Source organism: Oratosquilla oratoria, chromosome 24 (assembly GCF_046742065.1).
Source record: "Oratosquilla oratoria isolate Oo_2021 chromosome 24, ASM4674206v1, whole genome shotgun sequence".
Classification (NCBI taxonomy): domain Eukaryota; kingdom Metazoa; phylum Arthropoda; class Malacostraca; order Stomatopoda; family Squillidae; genus Oratosquilla; species Oratosquilla oratoria.
In genome coordinates this window covers 31,192,720-31,218,311 of record NC_134800.1, presented here as the reverse complement: position 1 = coordinate 31,218,311, position 25,592 = coordinate 31,192,720, and the positions used below count along the sequence as shown (strand labels likewise).

General features: G+C 39.2%; 1 protein-coding gene across 10 annotated transcripts in view; it reads left to right on the top strand.

Annotated features, from left to right (window-relative positions):
- Zir (dedicator of cytokinesis) overlaps positions 1 to 25,592 on the top strand; it is a 661,124-nt gene that overhangs the window by 443,514 nt on the left and 192,018 nt on the right. For 8 of the 10 annotated variants that reach the window (XR_012967574.1, XR_012967573.1, XR_012967577.1 and 5 more), the window contains one exon: positions 10,516 to 10,738. Coding sequence is in view for 2 of the 10 variants with exons in the window: in XM_076207846.1 (XP_076063961.1) it covers positions 10,516 to 10,738 (223 nt within the window). In the remaining 8 variants the exon portion in view is untranslated. Of the gene's footprint in view, positions 1 to 10,500; positions 10,739 to 25,592 lie in introns of all 10 variants that reach the window. The other 2 variants (XR_012967576.1, XR_012967575.1) reach the window with 2 other exon arrangements.

The following is a 25,592-nucleotide window of genomic DNA, read 5'->3' as shown; positions in this document are numbered from 1 at the left end:
GTTAGCTTTATTCCTGGCCCTAATGTACTGTTTCCTGGTTTTAAGGTCCGAACTTACCAGAACTCCCAAGTCTCTCTCGCACTCAGTTTTCTCTAAAAGCCTGTTATCTAAGCTGTATCTATTTTGGGGTTGTGTAGCCCTACGTTTAACACACTACACTTAGAGATATTGAAGTTCATTTGCCATTTCACCGACCATGTGAACAATTTGTTAAGATCATCCTGCAGAATCTCTGCATTGTCTCCTAACCTAATTAGGCATCCTATTTTAGTGTCATCCACAAACTTATTAACATCACTTTTTATCTGGTCGTGTAAGTCGTTTATGTACATAATGAACAACAAGGGACCCAAAACCGAACCCTGTGGGAACCACTAGTAACATTGCCCCACCTAGATTTTACTCCATTTATGATGACCCATTGTTTTCTGTTACTAATCCAAGCTCTAATCCATTCTAACAGTTTTCCTCCTATGCCATGCGCTTTGATTTTATTTAGTAGTCTCTGGTGTGGCACCTTGTCAAATACTTTCCTAAAGTCAAGGTAAATAACATCGTAATTATCATTGTTATCTGACGCCTTATATACTTTAGTGTAAAAGGATAGAAGATTAGTCACACATGACTTACCCTTGGAGAAACCATGCTGTGAATCATGAATTAAATTATATCTTTGGATGTGTTCTCTGAGTCTATATTATTACTGATTCAAGCATTTTTCCTATAACCAATGTCAAACTGATTGGCCTGTAGTTGCATATAGACTATCTATCTCCCTTCTTAAAAAGAGGAACAACGTTTGCCTGCCTCCAAGCAATAGGCACAAAACCAGTGTCTACCGATTTATTAAATATTTCAGTTAACCCTTTCCATACGGTGCCGCACACGTAGGCGTCATGAGGAGCAATTGGATTCGCGACGCTGCCATATCGGCGTCTTGATTAAATTTATTGTAGTCGCCCCTGTGTTTTTACATTCTCCCTAATCTGCTCTTAATCCCATTCGCTGCGGAGTGGCAAATGATCACTCAAACCAATTAGATATTCAAGAAGATTTAGATCAATTACAGCAATGGTCTGAAAAGTGGCTAATGAAATTTAACACAAGTAAATGCAAGGTAATGCACATAGGTAAAAATAACAGTAAGTACGATTACAAGTTATTTGGAAATTCGTTAACAAAAGTGGATAGTGAAAAAGATCTCTGTGTAATTATCAGTAACGACCTCAAATCATCCAAGCAATGTATTTCAGCCTCTGAGAAAGCAAATAAGATTCTGGGACTGATTGCGCGATCTTTTGATTTCAAAAGTCCATCACTCATTAACAAGCTATATAAATCGTTAGTTCGTCCACATTTGGAATATGCTGTTTCCGTATGGTCACCGAATCTCATTAAAGACATTGACAGACTGGAAAAAGTACAACAGCGAGCCACAAAACTGATTCCAAATATCAAAAATAAATTATACGTAAATCGACTAAAACACATGAATCTGTTTTCCCTAAAAAAGCGTAGACTCAGAGGTGAATTGATACAGGTCTTTAAGATTTTAAAGGGAATTGACAACATCAAAAGTGACAAAATTTTCACATTGAATGAGAATCAGACAAGAAACAATGGTCTCAAACTGTCCGGAAATAGATTCAATTTGGAAGTAGGTAGAAACAACTTTGCCAACCGTGTAGTTAATGAATGGAATAAACTTCCTGCACAGGTAGTGCAATGTAGTTCAGTTCAAAGCTTTAAGAATCAATTAGATAAATACTTAAGTAAGATGCTGTAATGATTATAATTTATCTTATATTATTTGTTTTTGTTTTGTTATCATTTGTCTGTCTGATTTTCATTTATTATTAGTTATATGTTAATTTATTATTTACTATTTACCTGTTTGTTTATTATTTTAACTATACCTATGCATTTATTTATGTATTTTATTTGTTATTTACATTATTAGTTTTTATTTATTATTATTATTATTATTATTATTATTTTTTTTTTTTTTTTTTTTTTTTTGGCATCCGACCTAGATATGGATCAAAAGGTCTCCTGTCGGCATGCTCTGCCTTTGTAATCCTTTGTAATGCTTTGAAACAGAGAACGATCAATATAAGCTGTGACTATATTTTATGATGCGAGTATTATTACGACACGTCATACGGCTGGCATTCGCTGCTGCCCGCGAGATTTAAGTCCCGTAGTGAAGTGGTTAAGCATTCGTGGAAAAATTTCGTCTGGACCCGGGGATTTTGTAGCTTTAAGTCTTTCAATCTGCTTGACTACTTCTTCTTTACTAATGCTGATATTGGATAGACTACTTTCTTCATCCCCTCTGAAAATCGGATCGCAGTCAGGTACTTTATCTCACCTCTCATTAGTAAACACCGATAGAAAATAATTGTTGTTAAATTCATCACTCATTTTTTCCTCCAATTCTATCATGACATTTTCATCATTTTTAATTGGTCCTATTCTTTCTTTATTTTTTGTTCTATAGAGATGAAAGAAACCCTTTGGGTTGGATCTTGCTTGACTGGCTACCTTAATTTCATAATTATGTTTCACCGTATGTGTATTCTTTTTAACCAGCTTTTCCATTTCATTATATCTTGATCTGTGGTGTGATTCCCTTTTTTTTTTTTTCATAAAGTCCTCTTTTCATTCCGATCTCATGTTCCGTTCTGTCCATCATCCATTTGGGAGTATTACTATTTTTCCGTATTGCCTTCAGGGGGATAAATGTATTTTGTGCATTAATAATTAGATCAGTTAGATTGCTATACATTTTATCCAAATTGCTGACCTCTCTGTTGAGCCCCTACCCCCAATTCTATTTTGAGAGTAGTGGTTATGAAAGTGAAGAAATGGTTCATAGCAGAGAAAAATGGAAGGAAAACAGAAAACTGGATGGAGGTAACAGAAAATTAAAAGTGTCTCACAAATATAGGTGGCTTAATAACAGACTTGAATGAACTGAATGATTACCTGAAGGAAAAAGAACCGGACATAATGGGAATTGTAAGAGACAAAATTGAAAGGTCCATTACCACCCAACAGTGTAGGACATGGTGCATATAATTATTGGATTAGAAACAGAGAAGTAAAACAAGGTGGTGGAGTTATGTTCCTGACTAAAAAGGATATAAATGTGAGGAATGTTACATATGGAAAGAATAGAGTGGAGATGATTATGATGGAAATAGAGAACAGGGACAAGAAGAGCCGGAAGTTTCTGGTAAATTATGTGCCTTCTAAAATGACTTCGTGGGAAGAGAGAGAACACAAAAATATGTTAGAAGACACAAGGATAACACTAAATAAGATAATGGAAGATGGAGGAAGAATAGTTATAATGGATGACTTTAATTGTAAAGAAAATTGCTGGGAAGAGATGACAGTGAAAGGTGGAGACAACCTATGGGGAAATGTACTACTTGATATGATTATAGAAAATACAATGACACAATGGATACAAGAGAATACTAGGTATAGAAATGAGGAAGAACCATCAAGACTGGACCTAATAATCACGTCAGAACCTGAAATAGTGGACAGGATTGAATATAAGACACCAATAAGTAAAAGTGACCACATATTAGTTGAATTGGAACTAAATGAGAAAAAAATAAATGAAAAAATAAACTATATAGAAAGGGAAGATTGATGTATGGAAAAAAAAAATTGATAAAATAAGAAAAAAAAATCAAAAAGCAGATTGGGAAGGGATACAGAAGGAGGAAACAACAGTAGAAGAAAAATGGAAAATTTTGACAAAAATTATAAAGGAGCTCCAAGACAAAAACAAGAAAAAGGATATGTAAAATGTTGGTACAACAAAAGATGTAGCAAGTTAAAAGACTAAAAAGGATAAAGCTTGGATAAAATGGAAAAAAGACAAAAGACCTGAAAAATTGAAAATATATGCTAGTTATAGAAATCAATATGTCCAAGTGTGCAGAGAAGAAAAGAGAAAATATGAAAAGGATGTCATAGAAAAATGTAAAGATCGGACAAAATTCTTTTATAGATTTGTAAATGACAAACTGAAAAACAAACAAGAATTAGTGAAACTACGACAAGGAGGAATTGAATACACAGAGGAAATAGAAATGCCAGATATTATGAACAAGCATTTTAAATCAGTGTTTACGAGGGATAACATACAACTTAGAGATGTTGAGTGGGAGGAGAAAATCCCCCCTATGAAAGAGATAGAAGTAAAAAGGAAAGAATGAATCACTTGAGTAATTTCGATGTTAGAAAATTGCATGGACCAGATGAAATGGCAAACTGGATTTTGAGAGAATGCAAGAACGAACTAACAGACAAAATACATAGTCTAATAAGCAGTTCATTGAAAGAAGGAAAAGTTCCAGAAGATCGGGAATGAGCAAAAATAGTACCAATATATAAAGGGGGAAACAAAGAAGACCCTACTAACTATAGACCAGTCTCTCTTACAAGTGCGGTAGCTAAAATTTGTGAAAGAATTACCAGAATTAGAGGGGTAAGGCATTTGGAAAAAAACAACATACTAAATCCAAGGCAATTTGGATTTAGACAAGGAAAATCATGTGTCACAATTTTGATGGGTTTTTGATAAGATTTTGCCAAAGAAATTAGAAACTGCAGGAGGAATACAGGGCAAACTACTGGAGTGGATGGAAGACTTCTTGCATGAAAGAAAAATGAGATTGGTGATAAGAGACAAGCATTCTAATTGGGATGAAGTGATTAGTGGAGTTCCACAAGGAACAGTTCTGGCCCCAATAATGTTTACTATATATATTAATGATATTTATAAAGGAATTGAAAATTATATGAGCTTCTTTGTGGACAGTGCAAAACTGCTAATAATAGTGAACACTGTAGAAGATTGTGAGTTGCTGCAGAGTGATCTCAATAAAGTATGGCAATGGAGTAGGAAGTGGGAGATGGAATTCAATATTAATAAGTGTATATTGGAATTTGGAAGAAACAAAAAAAGAATAGTGGGACCATATAAATTGGGAGAGGGAGAAATTAAAAAAGTGGAAAATGAGAAAGACCTGGGAGTGATTATTATGAATGTCCCCCTGAGAAACATATAAACAAAAGTTTTGGAGGAACTTATAATTTGATAAGAACAATCAAAGTGGCATTTACATACCTGGACAAAGAAATGGTGAAGAAAATACTTGTGACTTTGATAAGACCAAGATTGGAGTATGCAGTGACGATGTGGTCACCAAGTACAAAAAATGTATAACAAAACTTGAAAGAATACAAAGAGCAATTACGAAATTGGCACCAACACTTTCAAAACTATCATATGAAGAGAGACTAGCAAAACTTGAGCTACAGACATTAGAGCAAAGAGAGAGAGGAGACTTGATAACTATTTATAGAATCATGAAAGGCATAGAAATTATTGATAGGATCTAATAAAATGGGATAGCAGAGGTACAAGAGGACACAGAAAGAAAGTAAAAAAAGACAATTATAGAAGAGACCTGAAAAAGAACAGCTTTCCCCACAGGATAATAGACATTTGGAACAAGTCAGATGAAAATGTGGTGTGTGCAAAAACGAGATATGAATATGGGACACCACAAGCATAGCTCCGCTTCCTGTAAGATACAACTAGGTAAACACACAGCTCATGAAATATTGTGCTTGATTAGACTCACCCAGAATTCAACCCATCAGAGAAGTCACTTCCAAAGCAACCAAGAATAGCACTATTCTGCACTAAAACAATACCAGCACAAAATCAGCTTGGCAACAAATTAAATGCTGTAGATATAGCTATCACACAGAAGACACAGAATGTATTTAACTACACTGTTCTACATAAATTTAACCCAGACATACAAATGTATCAAAAGGCCTTTTATACCCATATAAATGGTGGGTGTATGCTTTGACTTAGTCTATCTATATAGATAGACTAAGTCAAAGCATACACCCACCATTCATTCATCCAACACCCATTTGTAACACCTACCACACCAATTGGATCAAAAGCAGGTTGACATAGTACCTCCCAAGCAGGGCTAGCCAGAGTTGGTTTACCCACACCATTTCATTATATGGTGACCTACCCCCCCTCCTCATCTATTTGACACTACAGAGAGGATTACAAAAAAAAAAAAAAAAAAATCACTGAATGACATGCAGGTTGAACTAGTGGCTCTGACTGATGTCTTTGGAGTTTTGGATTCCACAAGAGAAAACCAGGTAATAGATTGGTATACTAAAGGCCCTTCATAATAGCAAAATTTTCAATGAGACATGTAGACTATTGACAAACATGAAAGTTTCTCTACACTAGGTAAGTAGATAATGAAACAAAAGAAATCATAGAATGCTAGATCTGCCTTAAGTTAGAATATGCAGTGATGAAATAGTCTCGACGAGGTAATGATGATAATTGTTACATTGAGTTTCACTAGGTGGAAGATGTGCAGCCCCACAGCAGATGGCAGTAGTCCTCAGGCCCTCTCACAGACCTCTCTGAAAAGAAATTTTGGACTTGTCTGTGTTGTATTGGTGTAGGACTGTTTCTATGTCACTGGCTGAAAATTGTAGGAGGAAAGTAGTTGCTGGTTGTCTGTTCTCCTCGTATGAAAAGGTGTAAGAAATACAGTTGAAGTTGATAGAGAGAGATATCGGTTCCAGCCCAGAGACTGAGTGTGAGCCCCACAGGACTGCACCTCTGTTGGAGGTGAGGGGGGCTGATGGTTTTTGTAAATGGGCAGCTTAAGTGTCCATCTTGCAGGACCACCACATGCACACATCATTGGTCGCTCCACTTGAAATAAATAGTATAAACAATATCAAAATAATTCAATAAGGAAGGATGAAATTTGTTCCCAGCCTTACAGATAAAACATGTGACAAGATCAGTCAATCCATTGCCTCTAGTCTGTCTTGTAGAAGACCATGCATCTCACATACGAAGAGAGGTTACAAGCAATGTATCTACCATCATTAATGGGAGTAGACACAACAGACAGAGAAGATCTTTTGGTTAAGGATTTGAGGACATGAGCTCTTAGGAATGAATTAAAGATCATATGTTTGAAATTTATAGCTTTCCATATAAATGTATCAGCTGGAATGGCCCGGAAGACATATCCCAAGCTGATGTCCTAAAAGGACTGAAAACTAGATATGGCAATTGGAGTAAAAGAGATGGGACCTTTTGAGTGTTGTTCCTTTTCTTGTATAGTACAATTAGGTAAATATAAATATGTATAATATATATATATATGTGTGTGTGATCATATATATTTTTTACAGTGACTTTACATTTTTGCCAGGGGAAATCATGCATTATCTTTAAAATTGTGAGAATATTCTACATGGGAAATCATGTCCTGTCTTTCACAATAGCGAAGATATTATTCTTAGCTCCTAGGGGTGGCTGGAACCAGTCTCTACAGCATCAATAGTGGATAGTATACACAACAGGATTATTTGTGCATATATTTTATTTTCCACAAACAGTAGAACCCCATTTATCCAGTATTCTGAACTGCGGCACTCTCAAAATGATGGCAAAATATTAAGCAGCCAAAAATATAGTAAAAAATAATTTAAAATTTCAAAAAATGTACAGTCACATATGTTTGAATTGCCCAAGCTGCCAGGTGGTGCTAACTGTTAAACTGTTTTCATGCATAGTATGGTTGCCAAGTTATTTTAAATACCAAGTAACTCAAATCTGGCAATTTTTATTTGTGTCTGGAATTTTTGGTATTTTTTTTAAACAGTATGGTTGCAAATAGCACAGTTATTTGGTGGATGAGTGCAACTGCACTAATCAAAATCCTACTATTGGAACAATTGGTTATATGTTAAAAATTAATTTGGTGGGTGGATGGATTTTGATTTAGAGGTTAAACTTTTTATATATATGTTAGGTAAGGTAAATTTTGTCTTTATTTGATTCTTATATATTATTATTCATTCATACAAAAACAAATCAATGTGTTTTCCTTACCTTAATTGTACAGGGAAGAATTTTTACTTTGGTATAATTTGGCATTTTTAGCTTCTTACAACAAGGCAACCCTGGCATGCAGCCATTCAGTTTCCCACCTACACCCACCCATGCAAAAACATCAGGTGTTTTGTGCCACATATTTCATTCTTCCTGCCATTATTAGTGGATGGTGTGAACATTTATCAGGTATAAATATGGCAGGCAAAGGCCAAGGCATTGTAAGCATAAAAGAAGTCAAGGTACAGTTTGGCTGTTCTTCATCAACAATTTATGACATAAAATCCCAAAGTGAGAAGTTGAAGAAATTCTTTGTGAAAACTGAGGATGTGTAAGGGATGGAGAATAGGCAAACGCTTCAAAAACCAGCATTGGAAGAGTTGCATGTAGCAGTATTGAGTGGTTTAAAGGTGAATAGGCTAGGGGTGCATGTCTGTCAGGGCTTTTGGTGGTTGAGAAAGCCCAGGAGTTTTATGAAGAGTTAGGGATAGATGCAGTGTGTGTAATTTCACAAGGTTGGTTGGCTAAGTTTAAAGTGCATCACAGAATAAGGAAACTAGAAATCATTGGGGAAAAAGTCTGCAAATATCCTCTCCACCGATGTATACAAAGACATTTTTAGAGCTCTGCTAGAAGAACAGAGTTTGACACCCAAGCAAATTTATCGCTGATGAAACTGACAAATCTATATTGACTTGTAGCTCCAGAAAGTGGCACCAGGGTTTAAACAGAATAAAGAAAGAATAACAGTTATGTGTTGCAGTAATACCTCTGGCAAGCAGAGGGTTAAATTATTGGTTGTATTGAAATATGCAAAACCGTGATGTCTGAAGGATATTGTTCACCTGCCTGTACATAACATTCACCAGAGTAATGCTTGGATGGATGCTGAGATCTTCAAGAATTGGTTCTTTCACATGTTTGTGCCATCTGTCAAAGATAATCTAAAAGAAAAAGGGCTCCATGAGACATCTAAAGTAGTTCTCCTATTGTATAATTGTAGAGCGGATCTCCCCACTGAAGAGTAAGTGTCAGGAAATATTTTTGCTGTTTATCTTCCACCACATGTGACCAGCATTATTCAACCTATGGACCAGGGTGTGATACAAAATATATAGAAGTTTTATTGGAAAAGTTTCATGAAGAAAGTACTTCAGTCAAAAGGTGATATTGTTAACATACAGAAGAAATTTACTCTTAGAGACACAATTTTTTTTATTTCATTGGCCTGGAAGGATGTAAAGGAATGAACCCTGCATAGATGTTGGTGAAAGTTGTGGCCGCAGGTTCTAGAGTTTGTCGCAGATGAATTCCTAGGCATTGAAGAGGTTGAAATGGTAGAACAGCAGAATTCTGACAAATTACATGAGGCAATTGTAAACATGTTCGATACTAGAGTGCCAAAAGAGGAGGTAGAAGAGTGAATTGATGTGGATAAAGATGCATCAGTGAGCTACACACTCACCAATGAAGATATAATAAATGCTGTTCGTGATAGAGGCCAAAAGAAAGCTGAGCCATGAGAGTGATGATGAAGGTGACTGCGAGCCCCCTCCGGGCATTAGGGAGGTCATAAACTCTCTAGAATATTTAATAAAACTTGCCAAATGTCAGTCATATGTTACAGCACAGCAAGTATTCAACCTTTATCAAATGCATATTCAAATTCAAGAGGCACAGAGGAGCACTATGAAGCAGATGGACATTAGAAAACTCTTTGCCAAGGCTGTTGCACATTCACATGAGCCACAGCCAGGCCCTTCATGTGAGCTATAGCCAAGCCCTTCACATGAGCCACAGCGAAGCCCTTCACATGAACCACAGCCAGGCCCTTCACTTTAGCCACAGTCAGGCCCTTCACATGAGCCACAGCCAGGCCCTTCACATGAGCCACAGCCAGGCCCTTCACATGAGCCACAGCCAGCCTCTTATCGACTTTGTTGGGTTTTTGAGTTTGAAGATGACTCACCTGAGGATTTACCTGATGGTCTACCCCCATGTAAGACACAACAAAAGAACTTTGGGCTTAGGGAATCTAGTGTTAGTTAAAATAAGTATAAATTAGTTCAAAGATAAACTACAAATACTTAGTGTAATAAGAAGAGGAAAATCAGTTCTAAAAAATAGTGTTAAGTTGACAAAAAGTGCAGAAAATCACATAAATAAACTACCTTGACCTTGAACATGAACTTGCCTTTCACTACAATGCCTTTAATAATATAGCCTAAAATTCATTCTACCATATACAATACAATATTCAAGTGTTGTACAATCTGGATTGGTATGATTTTTAATTTTTTTAATTTTATTTTTTTATGTTTTTCATATTTCTCATGTTTTCGTATGTTTGTAAGAGTATTTTTCAAAACTATGGCAAAACGCTTTATCCAGCACCCTTTTCCCCCTGAGCTTGCCAGATAAACAGGGTTCTACTATATATCAAGTAGATTTAAAGATTTCTCTTCACATCCCACCTTCTCAGAGAAGATTTTAAGTCATGTGAATGAAAGAATGTCTTATTTCAGGGCAAACGATCAGAACGGCGAGGAGGTGTGGGTGTTAGTTTACGCAGTAAAGCAGACATCAAATCACGCCTGGAAGAAGCCATCATGGGCCAAAATTCAGCACGGTCGGAGATGATGTTACGTCGTCGAGGTAACGCTCTCACTAGTTCCTCCTCCTCCTCCTCCAGCCCAGCATCCCCCCACATTGTTGGCCACTCACAGTTCTACATCACAGGGGCCACAGGTTGGTCGCAGTCTTTGTCATGCACATCATTTCTCCTTGCTTGCTGCACCTCCTGGACCCTCTGCCCTGACTCTTGGGTCTGGGCCTGGATTCTCACTCCAACGGCAACTTGATACTCCACACCATCAAATGGAATTGCTACATGGGCTGTGATTTAGCACTGCTAACTCTTCTCCTATTCCAGCTGTTCTCCTGGTCCTTACATGGGCCTGTCCTTCTAACAGTGGTAATGTCTGGAATGTGGTATTTTGTGTTGGTTGTAATAATGAGATACATAAAAGCAAGTAGTAAGCTACATCCAAATTTGATAGCTTCATAAATTAAATACGAATGATATGGATTTGTTCCAACCTAAAATGATATTGAAGAAAAAAAAATAAGTTTCAACTTCTTTGAAATTTTGTTATAAATGTAGGTGAAGATTAATGGCAATGAAATCCAGGAAATGGAAAGCTATAGCAGCCTTAGAAATTACTAGGACCAATGATTGGTATCTGTATGAGGTGGATATCAGAGGAAATCATTGGCCTACTACCCATTTCCAGAAACCCATCAACACCCATACCTCCATCTTAAGTCGACGCACAAGAGGGTCTGAAAGTAGGACTCACTAGAACTGTAGTACTTGGATCATTAAATGTGTGTGGATGTGGAATAAATGAGAGCAAATGGGAGAAGATTGGCATTATGTTTGTCAGTATGTGGTTTATTAATGAGTTGAGTGGTTTGCAATTGAGAGATGTAGGTTCAGAGGGTTGATATAATGGGTGTAAGTATTTGTGATGTAAGTTTTCTTGATTTGTGATTGGATTGAAATTATGTTGTGGTGTCTGTGAGGGTTTGGTCTCTTTTGTTAGAAAAGATATGGTGTTGTGTATTAGGGTTATGAGTCCATCATCTGTATTTTGTGTTATTGTCGTCATTCCCTTGACTGTTTTGGCTGAGGAATCCTTTCTCCCTGAGTAACACCACAACTGGAAAGAGGTTTTACCACAAATCCTTTATAGAGTATATATAGTGTTGTTGGCATGCATGATTGTGTACAATGCAGTCTTCCATAATGAGTTGTAAAGTATGGGCTGTAATGTTACATTCTGGACAGTTATCTGCAATGCTGCCATCCAGCCTCTTCTGGTAACTTAGAAGGACTGGTTGGTGGCTGTATTGCAGCCTACCCAGGGATGCTGTCCTCTTAAGGGGAGAGAGGATTCAGAGGGATGGATATCAGGGGGTCTGGCAACCAGCAATGTGTTGTCTTTCAGTTTGTTGATGGAGCAGTGCACAATATGTTCATGGATATAATTCAGAAGGCTGGGTCTGTTGGTTGTAGAGGAAGAGAAGAGAGTATTTGTGTATGATATAGGTATTGGGTGTTGTTTTGATGTTTCTTGGCTTGTCTGAGTATTTTGCTATGTAATGTAGTGGGTGGACTATGTGGAAGCTGCAGCAAGTGTTTGTGTGCCTCTCATGTCAAGGTGACCTTTGACTTTCATTTCATGGTGTAGATGGTCTGTAGGTGTTGTTCTATTTTTTATGTCTTCTCTCACTATAGTGTGATCAGTGAATGTGGGTAATGTGGTTTGTAGTGTCACTGTTATTTCTTGGATCAGAGCTATGTGAATTTTGTGTTTATGTAGGAAGTGAAGCAGCTCCATTTGTTTTTTATTTCTTTTGTTTTTATTCAACACATATATATGTGTTTACCATTGGGTAGATACCTACCAAAAGGCCTTCTCTCCATTATAAGAAAGGTAGCCAAGTCAAAGTACACACTCACTCCTCAACCACCACATACTATCTTTTCACATATATGTCTGCCACAGTCAGACTTCTCTATCCTCTTCACCATTTAACCATTCCATGAAATGCTCCACCTACATCCCACTCATCACCTTTACTTATCTCTCCAACTGCACCCTTTACCCTCTCTTCTCTACCCAACTCTCCTCACTGCTCTTTTTTCCACTTCCTTCCAAACTAAACACATCATATTAAAAATCAGAGAGAGCGAATGGTTTAAGGTCAGTGTGGGCAGTGTCAGGGTTGTAGATGGGGTGGTGAGGAAGGTAAATGTAAGTTCTAAACACAGGTTGGTGAATGAAGGTGAAGGGATGTGGGAGGCAAACAAAAATTGAGGATGACACATGTTTTTGGTTGATTCTGAGAAACTGAAACAGGTGATGACAGAGTTTAGAAGGGTGTGAGAGAGAGGAAAGTCAAGAGTAAATGTGAGCAAAAGTAAACTGATGAGATATACTCAGTGATCATGATGTCATGTTTATTGTGAGCAGCAATGTTGAGAGACTGGAGAAAGTGGAAAGTTTTAAGTATTTGGTTTTTAAGTGTTAAGTATTTTAATTATTTGCATGTGGCAATGAATGGAAGAGTGGATGTGGAGGTGAAATATGGAGTAAAGGAGGCAAGTAAATGTCTGGATAGAATGAAAAAAATTATAGGGAATAGGTCTTTGAGGATGAATGGAAAAAGAAGGTTATATATCAGAGATATTGTTCCCATGGCACCTTTGAGGGTGTCATTGGACCAAAGGGGTTAGTATCACCTATTTGTAATACCAAGGTTATATTCATTATCTAATCATACATACATATACCAAAGGCTTTTTTTCCCCTTACAAGGGAAGTAGCCAAAAAACAAAGACATAAGATTCACTCCCACCTATTCCATATCCACATAATCCACTCCCATTCCCCCTCCCTCCCACTTATCTTGGCTCCTCCCGGATAACAGGTCATCCTTGTATCTCGCCCACTGCTTTGGGTCAGAAGCAGTGTTGCAAGACAGCACATCCATAGCAAGGCCACTTCATTAAATTGGCAACCCCCTTCTGTGTCCCCTCATGCAGAAAGAGAGAAGATGGGAGGAAATCCCTTCAGACTGCATCAAAATATCATTCACATATACTCCCTCGCCCCTCCCCCACCCACTCCCTTTCATGCATCACAGCATCATCCATACACTACCATTCTCCATTCATCCCTATCTTCTGTCCTCTCCCATTCTTCCTCAACGGACATTTCCCTCTTTCCCAGTGCCCCTTTTACTCCATCCATCCATCTCATTCTTGGTAGCTTATGTTCACTCCTTCTACCTCTGTCTTCCACACCTCTTTTACTAATCTTTATTCACTTATTATTTCCATGTGTCCTAACCATCCCAAAACTCTTTCATCAACCTTATCTCCCAACTCCCTTACCTCCCCATGTTCTCCTCCTCACTTTGTTTCTCACTCTATCCACCCTAGTAACCCCTATCATATTTCTCAGGCACCTCATCTCAAACACATTCAATCTCCTCTCTTCCTCTCTTATGTTCCATGTTTCTGCCACATACAGTACTGTCAGCACAATCACTCCTTCATACAATCTCCTCTTAGCATCCATTTCCAAATGTCTATTTCTCATTCCACTTTTTAATACCCCAAGGCATGTACTTGCTTCTCTCAATCTGCATTCTACCTCCACCTGCACTCCTCCCTTTCCCACCACATTCACCCCCAAGTATCTAAAGATATCCACTTCCTCTAGTCTGTCTCCCTTAATACTCCCTTCCAGTCTGCTGCCACTTTCTCCCTTTGTACATCTCATCACCTTATTTTCAACCACATTTATCTTCAACTTTCTTCTTTCACACACCTTCCCAAACTCTGTCACCAACTTCCTCAGTCCCTTCTCTGATCCTGTCTCAAGCACAGTGTCATCAGCAAACAACAACTGGCTTATCTCTCATTTTTCTCCATTTCCTTTAACCATGTATAAATTGAACAGCCAAGGCAACATAACACATCCCTGGCAAAATCCCACCTTTACTTCAAACCACTTACACTCTTCATTTCTGATTCTAACACAAGCTCTACTAATCTTGTAAAAATTCTTGACTACTCTTAACAGCTTTCCTCCTATCCCATATATCTGCAATACCTCCCATAGTGTCTTCATGTCTACCCTGTTGTAATCCTTTTCCAAATCCATAAAAGTCCAAAAAACATCCTTACGTGAGCTCTCTCACATATTTGTCTTACCACAAAAATCTGATCCATGCAACCTCTACCTGTCCTAGACCCACACTGTTCCTCACCAATTATTCCATCTGTTCTTCTAATCCTCCCATAAGCCTTCCTAATTACATTTAACAAACTGACCCCCCTGAAACTACTACACTTACACGTGTACCCTTTACCCATGTAAAGTGGAACTATGCAGGCACTCCTCCATCAGTCCTCCAACACTGTACCCTCTCTTAAACAAACATTAATTATCCTCCCAGCCAGTCCACCATCACAGTACTTCCTTTTTTTTTAGACATCCAACCCAGGTGCCTTACCTGCTCTCACTCATCACTGTCATTTTCTTAGTGCTTCCCGCTGCAACCACCTTTCCCTACCTATCCTCCCTCACATTTACCAACTCCCTAAAATACTCTGCCCATCTTCCCCTTGTTGCCATCTTTTCCATTGTCATCTCTTCATCTGCACCTTTTATATTTTCTTCTATACTTGATTTGCCTCCTCTTCGTCTCTTAATTTATTTCCAAAACATCTTTTTATTACTTTCAAAATGTCATACCCATTACACATTTACTCTCCCCTTTGCCTCCTTCATCTTATGCTTTACTTCTCTTTTCCTTTCTTTGTACCTCTCATATAATTCTCTCATCCTGTTTTGTAACCAAGCTGTGAATTCTCGCTGCTTCTCTTGAACAACCTTCTTTGCTTCCTCATCCCACCACTCACTACCCTTCCTTCTATTTCCTCTCACCTTCCTTGTTCCACACACCATCTTTGCACACCTTGTGACTCTCTCCTTGGACCATCCCCATTCCGCCTCCACTCCTACTTCTACTCTATCCTTTACTCCCTCCCACTCCTCTCTCAGCTTCTTCTTGTACTCTTTCTCCTGTTCTTTCTCATTTAAGCAGTTTACTTTAAGCACCACCCTACCTTCTGTCCTTTTCCTCTTTCTCCATCTGTCCTCCACTCTCAACTTACCCTCCACCAAAAAATGATCTGATATCCCCCACTCTCTCCCCTTAGAACATGTACATCCTTAACTCTTCCTACTACTCTCCTGGTCACCACTATATAGTCCATTAATGCTCTATCTTCCACCCTTCCATCCATCACCCCCTCCTATGTGTACTTATGCTTGAGTTTCTTCCTAAACACTGTATTTCCCATCATCAACTCTGTAGACACATCTCCACCATCAACTCTCAACTACGATTCTTTCCTGGAACTCCACACTTCCCAACCACTCCATGTATTGGTTCATTTCCTACCCTACCATTACAGTCTCCCAGTACCACTACATTGTCATTTCTCCCTAAACCTTCAATCCAGTCATTTAGATATATCCAAAAACCCTCCCTTTCATCTACACTCTTCTCATTACCAGGCCTATCAGCACTTACAAAGACCCACATCTCCCCAGTTTCATCTTCATCCACATTAACCTTGAAGACTCCTTTCACCCCACCACACGCTTACTTATCTCTTCACCTATTAGTATAGCCACCCTTTCTCTCCCTCATCCTCTCTTTACTCCTGACACCCTCCCAACTACACTCCCAAACTCAAACTTGCCACTCCCTTTCAACTTTGTTTCACTCAATGCCAACACATCCATCCTTCTTCTCACAAAGATACTGCCTATCTCATCCCTTTTACTCTCCTCTGTACCACATTTTTGCACATTTAAAGACCCAAACTTTGGGTTCTGGTTGGAGAACTCCTCCCAGACCCTCAATAGCTGATTTATAATCTAAAAGGTGTTCTGAAAGGACTTGCTGGAGGTTTTATTAAGAGTTGATATACAAAAATTGATCCTAATAAGGGAAATTACAACACAATCTTTCCACAGGTTCCAGGCATTCTTATTAGTAATTGTAATAGTGCTTCATTTAAACCCTATCTCAAAACTGTTAGTTTCAGTTATAAACTGTTTCATTGTAATGTATTGACTTCATATACTATTGTTCTGTAGTACAAATAGCTCTTCTTGAATAAAGTCATTTCAAGCTGCCCATGGCCTATTAGATGCAAAATTTTTAAGTCTTAAGTACCCAGGAATACCAGGGGAGAAAATTAACTACACCATTTTGCATCTAACTCATTGTGATCAGCTCAAAATGACTGTGTTCAGGAAGAACCTGTCTTATAAAACAGGTTTGTATTAATAGACTTATAATGTAAACATTAACTTTAGATTAGAATTTAAAGAATGTGAATGAAATCAGCCTTTGTAAGCTTGAAGCAGAAGAGCAGCTGGTTTTACATTATTTATAAGATTAAAGCAGAGGAGCATTTAGTTTTACATTTTATTTTGTATCTTACTCTTTATGATTCTTTTATTCATTTAAGTCGTGTTAAAAAGTGTACAGAAGTTTTAGTATTTTGCCAGGTTTCATAACCCTTTCTTCTTCTCAATTTACATAGAAATTAAATTCATAAAACCTCATGGCATGCACCAAATTAAATGTACCATATTTTTCGGACCATAAGGCACTTCGTACCATAAGGCACACCCGTAATTTGCTATTCCCTGTCCTTACATAAGGCGCACCTGACCATAAGGCGCACCTGGTCTCGTCATCGGATAATCATGCTTATGTGAGTGCATTCAGAACAACATTTTCGTTGTTGAATGAGAAAAATCGGTTGGGATTTAGCAAAATTACAAAAATAAATGATATATATTTTTATTTTGGTCAGTGAAATCAGACCACCTCCATGGACGGTCTGCCCTGCCAATAATCCTAAAAAACAACAAACACATTACGGGAATTGTGGGGAATAAAACCAACATTAGCAGTTTTATTCCCGGAATTCTCTATTCACTTAAAAACACAAGATTACAAATGAAGGTAAATTTTTAGTTTCGACCATGGGCGCAATATAGCAATAAAAATTAATTATTAATTTGTAAATTATAATGTATCAACGTAATATGCAATTTTGTGAGCGGAAATAAAAAAAAACTAAAAATGTGCTGAAACAGATTTCGTAAGTAACGAAGTCGTGTTGGACGAATGGTACGCCATGTTTGTTATGATAGATGCCGACGTTGAAGATATGAAAGGGTGATAAATTCGTCTAACCTAACCTAACCTGTGTTTAATAAATCATTGCCTGCAAATTAAATGTGATCCGGCTCGTCCTCGTTGTCGTTGTCATGAGAGACGTTGGCGTCCCGATCCTATGCTACCGACTTCATTCATTAGCATATTTGCTTGTAGCAAGGTATTTTTTATTTTCATTTCCGCCCATGATCGAAACTAAAAAAATACCCAAATGACTACAGTCTGAGTGGAGCGAGACTATACCAATGCAAAATGGCTGTCTGTGTTGTGAATGCTATCATGTCATAGCCATGATAGCGTGAATGAATGCTGTGGCATGGACCCGAAAACTGTCGAAGTTTTCGCAATTTTCTTGTCAAGATACATGCATCTTGGTTATAACTTGGTTGTAACTTTTGCTAGGCCTATCATGCACTGTCGCCGTCGGCAGGATAGCTACGAAACGTGTCAAAATAGTACGTCACTATCCGAAGCATTTTTTTTGCACTGAAGCCACACATAAGGCGCACCACCCGATTTTGGCCGATTTTAAGGATTTTTCCCGCACCTTATGGTCCGAAAAATACGCTAAATATAAAGTAGTTGATGTAATTTTCTTATATATACTGGGAGCCATGGGTTTTATGTAATAGAAATTTAGGGTAATGGATCGATTGATTCATGTGTATTTAGTTGTATTATACAGGAAGGGGAGCTATGCTTGTAGTGACCTGTCTTTGTATCTCACAACATCTAGTTTGTTAAATTCTTGTATGGTGTTTGCACACACAATTGTTTTGTCCAATTTGTTCCAAACTTCACCACACTGTGTGGATTTTTTTTTTTTTTTTTTTTTTTTTTTTTTTTTCTTCTTCTTCCAGATCTCTTCTATAATTATCCCTCTGGATTTTCTTTTCATGTCCCCTTGTTTTTCTCTTATCCCACTTTAATAAGTCTTCCTTTTCTGTTTCTCATTTCTTTCCAGGTAAATTTCCTCTTTTAGATTGAGCTCAAGTAATATGTGGTCCACAGTTTCAGGCTCTGACATGAATATTAAGTCTAGTCTCAACGGTTCCTCATTATTTCTATATCTGGTCTTCTTTCTTCTCCATTGCGTCATTGTGTATTCAATGATTATGTCCAGTAGTATATTTTCCCAAAGGTCCTCTCCACCTTTCAGTGTCATCTCCCAACATATTTCTTTAGAGTTAACATACATACATACATATACCAAGGCTTTTTCCCCTTTACCAGGGAGGTAGCCAAAAAGGAAAAGGCATAAAATCATTCCTACCCATTCCATCCCTGAAAACACTCCACACCCCTCCACCCTCCCTCCCATCTTAGCACCGCCTAGATGACGGGTCATCCCTGCACCTTGTCCACTGCCCTGGGTCAGAAGCAGTGTCGCAAGACACAGCACATCCACAGCAAGGCCGCTTCATTAAATCGGCGACCCCCCCTCTCCGTCCCCCCATATAAAGTAGAGGACGGGGAGAAATCCCTTCGGGCTGCGTCAAAATTTTGCTCACACACATTACCTCACCCCCCATCCCCCCGTCCGTTCCACCTCATGCATCACAACATCTTCCATGTACAACCATTCTCCATGCACCCCTGTCTTCTGTCCTCTCCTGTCCTTCCTCAACAGATATTCCCCTCTTCCCCAAAGCTCCCTTCACCCCATCCATCCATCTCATCCTAGGACGTCCCCTCATGTTCACTCCCTCCACATCTGCCCTCCATACCTCCTTTACTAGTCTTTCTTCACTCATTCTTTCCATGTGTCCAAACCATCGCAATACTATTTCATCAACCCTATCTCCCAACTCCCTTTCCACCCCTGTTCTCCTCCTCACCTCCTCATTTCTCACTCTATCCAGCCTAGTAACCCCCATCATACTTCTCAGACAACTCATCTCAAACACATTCAAACTCCTTCTCTCTTCCTCTTGTATGTTCCATGTTTCTGCTCCATACAGTGCTGTTGGCACAATCACTCCTTCATACAGTCTCCTCTTAGCATCCATTCCCAAATGTCTATTCCTCATTACACTTTTTAATCCACCAAGGCATTTACTCGCTTCTCTCAATGTACATTCTACCTCCACCTTTACTCCACCTTTACTCCACCTTTTCCTGCCACATTTGCACCCAAGTATCTAAAACTATCCACTTCCTCCAGTCGCTCTCCCTTAATGCTCACTTCCAGATTACTGCCACTTTCACCCCTTGTACATCTCATCACCTTACTTTTACCCACATTTATCTTCAGCTTTCTTCTATCACACACTCTCCTAAACTCTTGTCACCAACTTCCTCAATCCCTCCTCCGATCCTGCCACAAGTGCAGTGTTGTCAGCAAACAACAACTGGCTCACCTCCAACCTCTCTCCATTTTCTTTAACCATCTCCAATCCCTGACCCACTACCCTTGCATTTACCTCTCGCACCACTCCATCCATGTATAAGTTGAACAGCCAGGGTGACATAACACATCCTTGACAAAGTCCCACCTTTACCTCAAACCACTCACTCTCTCCATTTCTAATCCTGACACAAGCTCTACTACTCTCATAAAAACTCTTGACAGCTCTGAGAAGCTTTCCTCCTATCCCGTATAACCGCATAACCTCCCACAGTGCCTTTCTATCTACCCTATCGTAAGCCTTTTCCAGGTCCATAAAGACCCAAAAAACATCCTTCCCCTTTCCTATAGCTTTCTCATATATCTGTCTTACCACAAAAATCTGATCTACACAACCTCTACCTGTCCTAAATCCACACTGTTCCTCACCAATTACTCCCTCTGTTCCTCTCCTAATCCTCTCAATCAAGATCCTCCCATAAGCCTTCCCAACTACACTTAACAAGCTAATCCCTCGGAAACTACTACATTCACACTTGTCCCCCTTTCCCTTGTAAAGTGGAACTATACAAGCACTCCTCCAGTCCTCCGGCACTCTACCTTCTCTCCAGCAAACATTAAATAACCTCACCAACCAGTCCACCATCACTGTACCTCCTTTTTTAAGACATTCTGCATGGCATCCATCCAGACCAGGTGCCTTACCTGCTTTCATCATCTTAACTGCTGCCTTCACCTCATCCTTCCTTATTTCTCCTCCATTTTCCTCACTCATCACGGTCATTTTCTTAGCATTTCCCACTGCAGCTATGTTTCCCTCCCTATCCTCCTTCACATTTAGCAACTCCCTAAAATGTTCTGCCCATCTTCCCCTTAGTGCCTTCTCCTCCATTATCATCTCTCCATCTGCACCTTTTACCTTTTCTTCTCTACTTGATTCGCCTCCTTTTCCTCTCTTAATTTCTTTCCAAAACATCTTTTTATTACTTTCAAAATTTTCTGTCATACTCTTGCCCCATTTTACATCTGCTCTCCTCTTTGCCTCCTTTACCTTTTTCTTTACTTCTCTTTTCTTTTCTCTGTACCTCTCTTATGACTCCCTCGTCCTATTTTGTAACCAATCTGTGAAAGCTCGCTTCTTCTCTTCTACAACCTTCTTCATTTCTTCATCCCACCATTCATTACCCTTCCTTCTAATTCCTCCTGTCCTTCTTGTTCCACACACCATCTTTGCACACTTTGTGACTCTCTCCTTGAACCATCCCCATTCCTCCTCCACACCTAGCTCTACTCTATCCTTCACTCCCTCCCACTCCTCCTTCAGCTTCTTCTTGTACTCCTCCTTTTCCTCTTCATTTAAAGGGTTCACTCTAAGCACCTCCCTACCTTTTGTCCCTTTCCTCTTTCTCCATCTATCCTCCACTCTCAACTTACCTTCCACCAAAAAATTATCTGATATTCCCCCACCCTCTCCCCTTAGCACATGTACATCCTTAACTCTTCCTATCATAATCCTATTTACCACTACATAGTCCATTAAAGCTCTATCTACCACCCTTCCCTCCACCACCCTCTCCCATGTGTACTTATGCTTGACCTTCTTCCAAAACACTGTATTTGCTATCACCAACTCTCTTTCTAGACACATTTCCACCATCAACTCTCCACTACGATTTTTTCCTGGAACTCCACATTTCCCAACCACTCCATCAATTGGATCCTTTCCTACCCTAGCATTAAGGTCTCCCAGTACCATTACATTTACACTTCTCCCTAAACCCTCTATGCACACATTTAAATCTATCCAAAAAACCTCCCTTTCTTCTACACTCTTCTCACTGCCAGGCCCATATGCACTTACAAAAACCCACATCTCCTTTCCCAGTTTCACCTTCATCCACATTATCCTTGAGGAAACCTCCTTCCACTCCACTACACATTTACCTATCTCTTCACTTACTAGAATAGCCACCCCTTCCCTCCCTCGCCCTCTCTTCACTCCTGATAACCTCCCACTTACACTCCCAAACTTACAATCTCCCTTCCCTTTCAGCTTAGTTTCACTCAAAGCCAACACATCCATCTTTCTTCTCACAAACATACTACCTATCTCTTCCCTTTTACTCTCATCTGTACCACATCCCCGCACATTAAAAGACCCAAACTTTAGGGTGCTGGTCCGAGAACTTCCAGACCCTCTTATGCCTTTGCTTTTACTTTTAGGAATGTGCCCTGTGGGCTACAAGGAGAAGGATGCCTAGTCCCAATCCCCGTCCCTTTCTTCTCGCCTCTTACGATCCAAGTGGAAAACTTGGTGGCAGTATTCTTTTCCCCCACCATAGGGAATTCCCTCACCACAGAAAAAGAATACTCAGAGAAATGGTACAGGACAGCAACAAGGGGTTGGGGGACAGCATAACGGAGGGACATTCGTAGTATAAAAGTGTCATAATTTCTCTATGAACAGAGTTTTCCTCTATCATAGACAAAATGATGTGTGGCTCTGGTCCATAGGGGCGCCTCCATATAGACCCTAAAGTATCAACTGTATGCTACTTTGCCACAATAACAACAGCCAAGTCACCCATAATTACTAAGTTTCCTCCTTTCAGTATGTCATATAATGTATGCTTTGTGTCTTCCAACATTTTCGAATGGTCACTCTCTTTCCAAGAATATGTTGTTGGGGGCACATATATCACTACATATTTTCTACTTTTCATGTCACTATTTTCACCTTTTATCATAATCAATTCCACATTATTATTTCCTTCTGTAATCTTTGTCACATTTATGCCTTTCTTAGTCAAAAGCATGATTCCCTGTTTTTCCTCTCCATTTCTAATCCACTGATGATATAAACCTTGTCCAACACTATTTGGTGGTAGTGGACCTTGTAATTTTGTCCCCACAATTCCCATTATATCTGGTTTTTCTTCCACCAGATAATGGTTTAATTCATTTAATCCTATAATCATGCATCTATGTTGGTATACGTTACTTTTAATTGTTTTATTTTTCCTTCTTTTCTATTTCCTGTGTTTCCCTTTATAAATATATATATATTGGACAGAAGGACAACAGAATGAGTGGAAGGGTGGTGAGATAAACACCGAGTAATGTTGGAGTGTAAATTTACTGACGTTTCGTCCTTAACAGGACTTCTTCAGAGTATGAGTACATAAGCATAAAATCAACATATATATACACGCGTTCATGTCCGCGTTCCTGCTAACCCACGCCACTCGATTCCGCTTGTTTCCTCATCTCCCGGCGGATGAGTCGTCCGGACATTTGAGACAGTTTGATGAATCCGTCCCTGTGATTAAGGCAAGGCTGAGATGCTATATATGCTGCCTCAACTAGTTTCCTCTTTTTCTTTTCTAACCCCTGTTGTAAAATCTCTACCCCGCTCCAGTTGGGAAGGTGTCCAAGTTGGTCCAAATGAACCACCAATGCGTTGGAAGTGCAGTGGGCTTTTAGGTCGTTCTTGTGTTCGTATGTTCGCTTGCGTAGACCTCTCCCAGTTTCTCCAAAGTAGCTCAATTCACAGCTGCTACATGGTATTTTGTATACCATGCTATTAGTGATGTTGTCTTTTCTCTCCTTACCTCTCACTATTTCACCAATTTTCATGCTGGATGAGCTGGCAATCTTCAATCCTGTGTTGCGTAGTAGGTGTCCTAATTCTTCCGTGTGTTTGGAACTGGGAACCACGATGAAGTCACCTTCCTTATCTTCCTTAACCTCATCCTTTTTATCCAATGTTCTGAGTGCTATTTTTCTCAAGCTGTGTAACAATCCTTCCGGGTACCTGAGATCTGTGAAGACTTTAAAAATATATTTGACCTCTCTATCAATATGCTCCTCACTGCATACGCGGAATGCCCTAAGAAAAAATCCAATCATTACTCCTCTCTTGGTTCTCTCGCTGTATGCCGAGAAGTAATGAATAAGGTCATTTTTGTTAGTTGCCTTTCTGTGGACCGAAAAACTCACCGTGCCATTGTCCTTTCTCCAGATTAGTACGTCTAAGAAAGGTAGCTTTTTGTCCACCTCGTGTTCCACTGTGAACTGAATGTCCGAGTCCACTGAGTTCATCCTATTGAGTAATTTAGAGAAATTGGTCTTCTCTAGAGCAATGACTAGAATGTCATCTACATACCTAAACCAATGTGTCCCTCTCCCGATTATCTTCATGTAATGATCTCTTTCTAAGACTTCCATGTATAACGAAGCTAGGACTGCACTTAGCGGACTTCCCATTGCCAAGCCACGTATCTGACAATATTCTTCATTGTTGAACATGAAGGGTCCGAACTTCACACATAGAGAGATTAATTTAAGTAAATCATTTTTACCCACCGGTAAATCCTGGTCATCCGTGCTGCCGATTGCTTCCTTGGCTGCAATTAGGGCCCCCTCCACGCTGACATGGGTGAATAAAGCTGTCACATCATAGCTTACCATAACCTTTCCTGCAAAATCAACATTCTTAAGTCTCCCAATTAGTTCACCTGAGTTCTTTAAGTACCTTTCTTAGACGTACTAATCTGGAGAAAGGACAATGGCACGGTGAGTTTTTCGGTCCACAGAAAGGCAACTAACAAAAATGACCTTATTCATTACTTCTCGGCACACAGCGAGAGAACCAAGAGAGGAGTAATAATTGGATTTTTTCTTAGGGCATTCCGGGTATGCAGTGAGGAGCATATTGATAGAGAGGTCAAATATATTTTTAAAGTCTTCACAGATCTCAGGTACCCGGAAGGATTGTTACACAGCTTGAGAAAAATAGCACTCAGAACATTGGATAAAAAGGATGAGGTTAAGGAAGATAAGGAAGGTGACTTCATCGTGGTTCCCAGTTCCAAGCACACGGAAGAATTAGGACACCTACTACGCAACACAGGATTGAAGATTGCCAGCTCATCCAGCATGAAAATTGGTGAAATAGTGAGAGGTAAGGAGAGAAAAGACAACATCACTAATAGCATGGTATACAAAATACCATGTAGCAGCTGTGAATTGAGCTACTTTGGAGAAACTGGGAGAGGTCTACGCAAGCGAACATACGAACACAAGAACGACCTAAAAGCCCACCGCACTTCCAACGCATTGGTGGTTCATTTGGACCAACTTGGACACCTTCCCAACTGGAGCGGGGTAGAGATTTTACAACAGGGGTTAGAAAAGAAAAAGAGGAAACTAGTTGAGGCAGCATATATAGCATCTCAGCCTTGCCTTAATCACAGGGACGGATTCATCAAACTGTCTCAAATGTCCGGACGACTCATCCGCCGGGAGATGAGGAAACAAGCGGAATCGAGTGGCGTGGGTTAGCAGGAACGCGGACATGAACTCGTGTATATATGTTGATTTTATGCTTATGTACTCATACTCTGAAGAAGT